At 34.6% G+C, this 9,407-nt stretch overlaps 1 protein-coding gene across 2 annotated transcripts; it reads left to right on the plus strand.

Moving 5' to 3' along the window:
* The first annotated feature begins 617 nt into the window (after nucleotides 1-617).
* LOC130986960 (protein disulfide isomerase-like 5-4) lies at nucleotides 618-8,715 on the plus strand. 2 transcript variants are annotated; one of them, XM_057910511.1, is made up of 16 exons: nucleotides 618-769; nucleotides 938-1,016; nucleotides 2,686-2,776; nucleotides 2,989-3,083; nucleotides 3,690-3,747; nucleotides 4,064-4,248; nucleotides 4,347-4,404; nucleotides 4,520-4,560; nucleotides 4,683-4,757; nucleotides 6,596-6,652; nucleotides 6,838-6,904; nucleotides 7,100-7,243; nucleotides 7,405-7,629; nucleotides 8,031-8,180; nucleotides 8,265-8,342; nucleotides 8,459-8,715. In XM_057910511.1, the coding sequence occupies exons 2-16, from the start codon at nucleotides 976-978 to the stop codon at nucleotides 8,534-8,536; spliced, it is 1,443 nt and encodes a 480-aa protein (XP_057766494.1). In that variant the 5' UTR covers nucleotides 618-769; nucleotides 938-975; the 3' UTR covers nucleotides 8,537-8,715. The 2 variants fall into 2 exon arrangements, with proteins under 2 accessions (XP_057766494.1, XP_057766493.1); XM_057910510.1 differs by having other exon boundaries at nucleotides 630-1,016.
* Nucleotides 8,716-9,407: the final 692 nt, after the last annotated feature.

Below are 9,407 nucleotides of genomic sequence, written 5' to 3' on the forward strand. Positions count from 1 at the left end.
TGTGAGTAAATCCCATAGAGAAAGAGAGATTAATCATTCTTATAAACATATATTGAGAAAAAAGATTGAAATTTTTTTTGGCTAATGGATCAGTTTTTTTTTTTTTTTTTTTTTTTTTTTTTTGCGGGAAATATATCTGATTGAGAAGTGTCCTTATATTTATTCATAAAAAACTGCCAAAACCCCTTTCATTGTATAATAATTCCAGAACGATGGTCAATATTTGAGAGAAGAAAAAAAAAATTGAGAGAAAAAAGAAACGAAAATAGCTGGGAAATTTGACATACCTGATATCTCTTTTCTTTTTCTTGTTGACGTTGACCATGGAAAGAGGATGCCAAAATCTCTTACGTAGAGGTCAGATTTCTAAAGGGATTTTGTATTTATATTAGGGCATTAGAATCCTATCGAGTCCATGACATATTAAAATCCTACAAATTTTCAATATTAGCAGATTTCGATGAATATTTAAAAGTCATAATTGAATATCAACAAAATATTTTTTAAAAAATAAATTTTGAATTGAATACCTATCAGCTTTTAAAATACATTTTTTTTTTTTTTTTGAATTGAATAGACCCCATAAAATTTTGTCATGTATTGCAAGAAAGTGAATAATAGTTTAGAATCAAACATGCCAATCTAATTCTAATCCAAGATTTATACGAGAAAATTTACTAATAATCGACCAATTTCTTAGCAGAAATTCACCGGGGTTCCACAATCCGTGTGATCCTGTTTTCGCTGTTACATTCAGAATCATCGCCAAGTATTTTACTACTTTAATTTATTTAAAAGTTAAAACTCCACTGCACACTTCCCCCCTTCTTAACGAAAGCGAATGCGTTTGCTTTCGGTTCAGTAACACTTTGGCAGCTATACATTAACCCATTTCTGCAGATCTGATTGAATTCCAATTCTTCTTGATTAATCTTAGGTTGCTTCATTTATTCGGAAATCGACGATTGAATAATCATGGTGTCAACCACTAAAATCAAATCCGTCGATTTTTACAGGTGATTCTCCTTTTTGCTTTCTTTTTCTCCACATTTCGGTGCAATTCATTTTTCTCGTGCTTTCCAACTTCTGTTATGTACTTGTAAATTGATTTAGACCATTTTCTGATGTTGAGATAACTGAACTCCAGCATTTTGGTTTAGATTGTCGGCCCACCTCTATCTCTTCCCGCAATTGGTCCATATATTTATGTTTTCGTTTTTCTTTTAAAGTGATGAAGTCCCTCTTCCGTATTATTTGTCGGTGTGACACTAACTGAAACAGTGCAGCGTGGCTAGATTTTATTTTTTTCACATTTAATCTTGTAATTGGACCGGTAAAACCTTGAATCGTGAGAATCTAATTTGCTGTATGAATATTGCTTGCATTGGTTTTGTTGGTGGAGGTGGTTCGTGAACAAGCAATTTGAAACTGGCAATGGTTATAATAGTTACAAATAGTTAATGCTGTTTCTTAGATAATCTTCTTTTCCCCAGCATTTCACATATATGATATGTGTATACGGATGGAGTGCCTGATGGTATACGTGTGCCTGATAGTAGTCTCACTGATTTGGCCCTTCTCTTCTGTGCATAGTGATATGTTTCTGTTCATTTTGTTTATCTTGGGTGAAATTTTATTTTATTTGTTTTTCTATTTCAAACCACAGCCCTAGTCTTTTGGGTAGGATTGTCATTTCTATACAAAATGTAATATGCTGAACTTGATCCCTTTTATGAATAGTTCATGATGCCTGCTGCTTTTCCTAATGCACAATTGCACATGGAGTATTTGTGGGAATGCTAAGCCTTTGTACTTGGATATCTTAGGCTTTAATGCAAAATGATGTTTCGAGCTGCTAGATCCATCTTATATACTCTTTCTCATATCTTAGACAAAAGCTTTCTTGAGATGGTTAAATAGTAAAAATATATTAGTAATCATTTAGCTGTTATACCTGTGTTGCATTGTATTTCTGATGGCATTGGAGGGAATCTATAGTGATGAGAGGCATTATAAACAACCATTCAGATGACACTAGCAATTTATGTTCCATTATAGATTGGGTGCTAGAATTCTGGGTAGGAAATCTGCATATTTGGCTGCTCTTTTTGATTAAGATGAAGACCTAGTGGTTTCATAGTTCCAAAATATTATCCATAATGACATTGACGAACTGGAGATATTAAAGTAGAAGGAAGTCCATTGCAGCCAATGTTGAGCCTAGAATCTGCTGCATGACTAGGCAGATTATAATTGCGGGTAAGTTTAAAAAGTGCTTTATTTGGGAAACATAGAGGGTTAAGCTTGGGACTTACTTTCGGGGTACTTATCTTATCATACCTATAATTTTAGGCTATTGGATAACCATAACTGCTTGGCTATGGATTCGGTAATCTAGCCATAATCTTAGTAATTATTATGGAGAACATAACGAAGAAGGCTTGACGAAAGTTAGTATGAGAAGATTTTGTTATTTCTTTTGCACAGGAACTTTGAAAAATTTTGTTTAGATGAGGATGAATCTCTAGTATTGAGGTCAAGTGTAGCTGTCAAGTACTCTGCTGCTGGTTTTCATAATATTGTAAAATATGATGCTTTGGAATCGTACGTGCTGAATGTTCATTGACACTGGTGAAATTGCTCTTTTTACTTAAAATTCTTCTTCCTTTTTTCTCATATTTGCAGAAAAATTCCAAGAGACTTGACGGAAGCATCATTATCAGGTGCTGGATTGTCAATTCTAGCAGCCTTTTCGATGATCTTTTTATTTGGAATGGTAGGAAACTATTCTTTATTGGCGAGCGATTGATGGAATCATGCTTTATCAGACTCAGGAAACAGATGCAATCTTTATTCAGCACAGTTCCCTTTTTTATTTATTATGCTGCTGCAATATATATGCTTCTTTTTTTTTTTATGTGCCACATCTCACCATGTGGCACTGCAAAATGCCCTCTGTCCTCTTTATGATTGTGCTGTCATATGTAGGAACTGAATGATTATATGAGAGTGAGCACCTCTACATCAATTGTTGTTGACAAGAGTTCGGACGGGGACTTTCTACGAATTGATTTCAATATGAGGTAATATTTCATTAATACTAATTAATGTCAAATTATTTGATATTGTCTATGACTTCTTCGTTTTATACTAAGACGCCCTGGGTTGCTAGTCTGAATATTGCATGTACAAGAACAAACTAAGAAACAATTCAACTTTCATTTTACTTTTTGTTAAAATGAATTCCCTGTGAAACAAAACTGCTTTCATTAAGAAATATAGAGTTCAGAACCATTTTTCCTTTTCTTTCTTGTCCCCTTTCATTCAGATTTTGATTCCAAGTAAATAAATGTAATTCTGGACTATCTTAGGCCCTAATAAAATGTAATTCTGTACATATGAAGTAAAGCATGTTTGAGAAATAGTGACATTCCTTGTTTACCGAGCATCAGAATATTTATTAACTTGGTAGATTCACTGCAATAATTATTAGGTAGCAGCAGCATCTTGTGAACTTTCTATTATATAGATTGCAATAGTTGAACTTACTGTCTAGTCTCTTTTGAACCTTCTCCCTGTTGCTTAATTTTTAAGCTATAGGTGTTCTTTCCTTCGTTCTTTCTTTTTCTGTTTCTTACTTTCTTTTCCCCTTTATCTTATGTTGATAACTTCTCTAAATATTATTGTAGCTTTCCAGCATTGTCTTGTGAATTTGCTTCGGTTGATGTCAGTGACGTACTGGGAACAGTAAGTTTTATTCCTTGACTCGAAACACAATATCTTTACGAATAATTTTATTCTTTAAAGCATTCTTTTGAGTTATTTAGTATTTAACAGTTAACCAGGTAGTCCTCATTACAGTTCTTTCTTACATGTGGTCGGTTTTATTGAAAAAAAGCTTGTGGTTTTTTTTGTTCCCTTGACATTTGAAGAAATATATGCAATTTACTAGAAAACTTATTTTGTATAGAGATTTCCTACAGTTTCATGCTCTAGTAATTTTTTTTTTCTTATAATGGAACCAAATTGTGCTTTCATTGAACTTTATCCATTATTTTCTCAGAATAGGTTAAATATAACTAAGACTATACGCAAGTATTCAGTAGATTCCAGATTAAACCCTACTGGTCCCGAGTTTCGGTCAGGACCAGTTACAAAAGCTATTAAGCATGACGAGGAAACTGATGAAGAATATGGAGAAGGTTCTGTTTTACTCAATGGACTCAATTTCGATAGAATTTCACACAAGTGAGTAATGAGTATACAGATATCACTTTTCAGTTTGCAAATCAGTTTGTTATTTTAGATTACACGTGCAGCTCTGATATTCCTGATTCATGCGACAGGCATGCTGTTTTGGTAGTGAATTTCTATGCCCCTTGGTGCTATTGGAGCAATCGCCTGGTATATCAGCATCTCTCTAGTTATTGTCTTTATGCAAAGTTCTTTCTTAATCCAATGATTCTTTATCTTCCGCTTGGGAAATCAATGGTATAACATCTCCTTCCTTTCATGTCAGAAACCTTCATGGGAGAAAGCAGCCAAAATTATAAGAGAAAGGTGTCGTCTCTCATATAACTTTTCTACTTTGTCAAAAGAACTAATGCGCTTTATACTCGATAGAGTGACTAGCATCATTATCAAATACTACATTTAGAAGCTCATCTTCAGTTTTGTTTTAGATATGATCCAGAAATTGATGGGCGTATACTTATGGGCAAGGTTGATTGCACAGAAGAAGTTGATCTGTGTAAAAGGTGCTTTCTAGATAATATTTGTGTTTACTTAGTTCAATTACTTTTCTTCTCCATCATCCTCTATTTTTCTTTTTGTCTTTTTTTTGCATATGTAGTAGATCTGTATATCTCGAGCAGTTCTACTTTTCTAGGCTTTAAATTTAGAATATTAGTACTAGATGACCAAAAATAGTATGCTCATAAAACTCCAGGAAATCTAATTGTAAAACTTGAAGTAGTTTCTGAATAACAAGGAGTGTACTAAAACTTATTATGGCAATCTTGAAATTGTACCTCAACAGTTGCGGCCACCGACAGTAAATTTTGATTGCATTGCATTTGGATGTATATATGAAAAATTATCTGCTATGTTTGTTTATCTATCCTAGCCACGGCCATATGTGACCTCTAGGGATAATTGTTCTTCTTCTGAAGAAATCATAGCATTGGTGGTTGTCTCCTTTCTTATATTCATCCAAGGTATATAAAGGCATTTTTGAGGAGTGGGGCGGCTGAAAAATGCATCTGAGGCGGCGCCTCACCTACTGCAAATGAGGTGGACTCCTTATCTGAGTCAAGGTGCACCGAGGTGTACCGAGGCTCACGCCTCACATTTTAGGTTTCAGTTCTGCGTCATTTTTCTGTTTTTTGTGTTATTAAGGCTTGAAAATGGGATTTAAGGTTTAATCCCTAATTTGAAATGGGCTGATTTTATAAAGCCCTAATTAAGAAAAATCAAGTTGTTACATAAGGGCCCGTTTGATTTTCAGTATTGGATTAATCAGGATATAAATTATCCTGATAATTTAGTGTGGATTAGTCATGATTTCTAATCTCAGATGGGTGTTTGATATCATTGGTAATTAATCCCAAAAAGTGTTTGGTATCCATTGAAATAGGTTGGATTAACATATCAAATACCTAAATTAGTAGCCTATGGAGGGGGTGGAATAATTAGTGTGGGTTAATCCCATGGGGAGGTGGGATAATTAGTGTGGGTTAATCCCACAAAATAAGCTAGGGTCTTGGGATAAACCTGGAGTTGACCTATTAGTAACACATAATATCAAACACTACATAAATTCATATTAATTTAACTTATCCTGCTTTTAAACCCATATCAAACAGACCCTAAGGGAGAGAAACCTACATTGTCAAAGACTGATCCTTCCCACTCTACTCTCTCTTTCTCTCTCTCTCTCCCTACCTTCTACCGCTCCGGTGATTCAACTTATAAAGACTTACAACTAGTTATAATTTTTATGTTTTCATGTGTTTGATTATATTTGCTATATTTTTATTGTTTTATATAATGCTATGGTTTTCATGTGTTTTAATGAGTTACGCCTCAGACTGCCTTGAGGTTTATGCTTCGCGGGGCCATTGGAAAATTTCTTTAGGTTTAAAACCTTGTTTTTTCCAAATACATTTCCATTGGTAACATCCTTTGGTATTGTACTAACACATCTAACAAGTATATACACACTACTAGCTTGTCATATTTATTTCACGTTATAGGTTTCATGATTCACTTCGTATGGGCATCTGCACTCCCATGATCCTAACTATACTCCCTCCATCCTTGAAATGCATAGCCATATATCATTTTTTGGTCCGTCCCTGAAATGCTTACCCATTTCCTTTTTTGGTAAGTATACTGTATACCCCACACAACCCATCAACTACAAAAGTGGGACCCTTATTCCACTCACACACACTCAACCAATTTCTTAAAACCCTTGTCATTCTCAAATGGGTATGCATTTTAGGGACGAAGGGAGTATTTATATTCCTTATGTTTCCCTTCTTTTATCCTTTTCTGTTATGCATATTAAGTCTGTTATATACAAAATTTGCAGGAATCACATACAAGGATATCCATCAATTCGGATTTTCCGTAGAGGAAGTGATGTAAGGTCAGCTATCATTTCTTCAGGTTTATAACTTTTGAGTTTCTGATTTCTTACACCTTATTTACTTTACCAAAAGAGTTGCAATAATGCTTTAATTAGGTATTTGTTCTGAGTTACAATCACTCAATCTCTGGCATAATATTGATTAATCCATGTTAACTTTTAAATCTGTTTTCCTATTAATGCAGGGAGGATCATGGACACCATGAGCATGAGTCGTATTATGGCGACCGAGATGCGGATAGCCTAGTGAAGGTGAGAATGCTCTGACTCTGCATGGAAAAGTATGTGAAGTTCGAAAGTGAGAAAATATAATGCACTGATCTCAGTCTCGGCCCAACAATTTTCCTTGCTTAATCACGAGAGTAGGATTTTTTTTAAGATAAAACTGGTGATCTCAACTCAATCACTTCTTTCTATGAGGAATTCAATGATATTTTGTCCTTGCAGACTATGGAGGATTTGGTAGCACCGATTTCCTTGCAGTCACAAGGTGCTTCGGATAATATTGCCACAGAGATAAAAGATGATGTGAAAAGGCCTGCACCTTCAGCAGGAGGGTGTAGAATTGAGGGTTTTGTACGTGTGAAGAAGGTAGGAACACATTATTTGAGATGTATTATGGTGTAGAACTGCATACATTACTTTAGATGATTCAAAGCATAGAAGCATGCCTACTTACATGCATATGTATAAAAATATGCATGCATTAATAAATTTAAATATCAAATCTCTTCTTTTTCGCTATTGTGCAGGTTCCAGGGAATCTTATCATATCTGCTCATTCAGTTTCCCATTCTTTCGATGCTTCTCAAATGAATATGTCACATGTTATTTCCCATTTTTCTTTTGGTAAAAAGATCACTCCACGGGTAATGAGTGATATGAAGCGGCTGCTGCCACATCTAGGTGGAAGCCATGACCGCTTGAATGGCTTGTCATATATCAGTAATCCGAGTGATTCTAATGCAAATGTAACTGTAAGTTTTTATTGCATTGTTTTGTATACTTCCAGATCTTTTATATTGTGTGTTCTTGCTGTTTCGGCATATTTGGCAATTGATATCTCAATGTTTTTGCGTTGTAAGTAATATAAACCTGTCCATATAAAGAAAGAAGCTACATCAGTCCCAAAAGGCTTGTGTGAAAGGAAACTCCTTGGTTATTGCTTAGGAGACACTAATTGGACTATCATGATCTATTTGTAGCAGCTTTGCTAGTGATAGTTATTGGGTCCTTATCTTTTCTATATGATGGATATCTTTGATGATCACAGACAAAACAGAGATTGCATGTTTATCCTGTCATGGATACTGTTGAATTGTTTAACCTAGCATTACAGATGATCTAGCAGTGAATTCATTAACTTCTACATTTGCAGATTGAGCATTATCTTCAACTTGTGAAAATTGAGGTGATGACAAAATCTTATAAACTAGTTGAGGAATATGAGTACACTGCCCATAGTAGTTTGATTCACAGTCTTCAGATCCCTGTTGCGAAATTTCATTTTGAGCCATCACCAATGCAGGTATTAAGCTTGTCTATCAATCTTTCTTGTCAATTCTTGTCTCCCGTTGTCTTTACCTTTTCTTTCCCCCCGTTCCCCTACCAGGTTTTAATAACCGAGAATTCGAAGTCCTTTTCGCACTTCATTACAAATGTCTGTGCCATCATCGGAGGTGTTTTCACGGTCTGTGCTCAACGTTTCCTTCTGCGGCTTGCTATTCTATCCTCTCTCCTTACTTCCTTTGGATTCTTCTCCTTCTCTAAGATTTACTAATGCCAAAATTGATTGATGGTTTGCAGGTCGCTGGTATCTTGGATTCCGTTCTACACAACACGATTAGGCTGGTGAAAAAAGTCGAACTGGGGAAGAACTTCTAATCGGTAGTGGAAATCAGCAAACATGTAAAGGAGGAAACCAATTTCTGTATACATCATTGACTAATATGTTTAGATAAGTTAAGCCAATTAGATTGAAGATGATTTTCATTAAATTTTGATGAATTTTTTAATGTTTATCATAAATTGGTACTCATTTCAAAAAAATGCTTGAGAGGACATCTTCTACTGCGTTTCTATCTACTATTGATGTCTGTTCATTGCATGCCCATTTCCTTAATGTGATGAGAGTTTGATTACTAATTCCGACGCAGTCTGATATAATTCTTGAGAAACATTTTTTTTACTTTTGTGCGTATAGTTGATGTTGGTTTAAGGTATTAGTGCTTCTGTTGCGAAGATGCTTTCTATAACGGCATTAGTAGTGTTATCTTTATATCCGTCACATGAATTTGGTCATTGTCAATGAAGAAGTAGTATCTATGAAGATATCATCTTGGATTTGTTTTACTATTTTTAAGTTGAAGAAGACGTGTACAAGCAAGCAATCCTAGCTGAAGCTTTACTTGATGCAAGGCGATCCCAAGAGATGTCGAATAGTCTCACCACATGCGTTGCAAGTTCATGAGTTGTATTCTGCCCTTTGTTCCCGCAATGCGAGCACTTCCTTTCCTCCCCATTTTCTCATTGCATGCACACCCAAGAGAGAGAGAGAGAGACAGGTATTATAATATATTCAAAAATGCAACTTTTGAAATCAAATTCAAAATTGAATGGCAGTTTTTTAATTTTAATAAAATTGAAGATTTATTTCTATACTATACTATATTTTTTTCTTTTTATTTTCTTTTTCTTTATCTTCTTTTCTTTTGCTTTATTTATTTTCTGAAAAATGTGAGATTCTATTGATTAT

The sequence above is a fragment of the Salvia miltiorrhiza genome, chromosome 5 (genome assembly GCF_028751815.1).
Source record: "Salvia miltiorrhiza cultivar Shanhuang (shh) chromosome 5, IMPLAD_Smil_shh, whole genome shotgun sequence".
Classification (NCBI taxonomy): Eukaryota; Viridiplantae; Streptophyta; class Magnoliopsida; order Lamiales; family Lamiaceae; genus Salvia; species Salvia miltiorrhiza.

What these genes read in the sequence shown, in the direction of transcription:
- LOC130986960 (XM_057910511.1), top strand. Translation starts at nt 976, where the DNA reads ATGGTGTCAACCACTAAAATCAAATCCGTCGATTTTTACAG. An exon ending in TTCGATAGAATTTCACACAA is followed by an intron (nt 4,249 to 4,346) that starts GTGAGTAATGAG and finishes TTCATGCGACAG; the next exon opens with GCATGCTGTTTTGGTAGTGA. An exon ending in GTTTTGTACGTGTGAAGAAG is followed by an intron (nt 7,244 to 7,404) that starts GTAGGAACACAT and finishes GCTATTGTGCAG; the next exon opens with GTTCCAGGGAATCTTATCAT.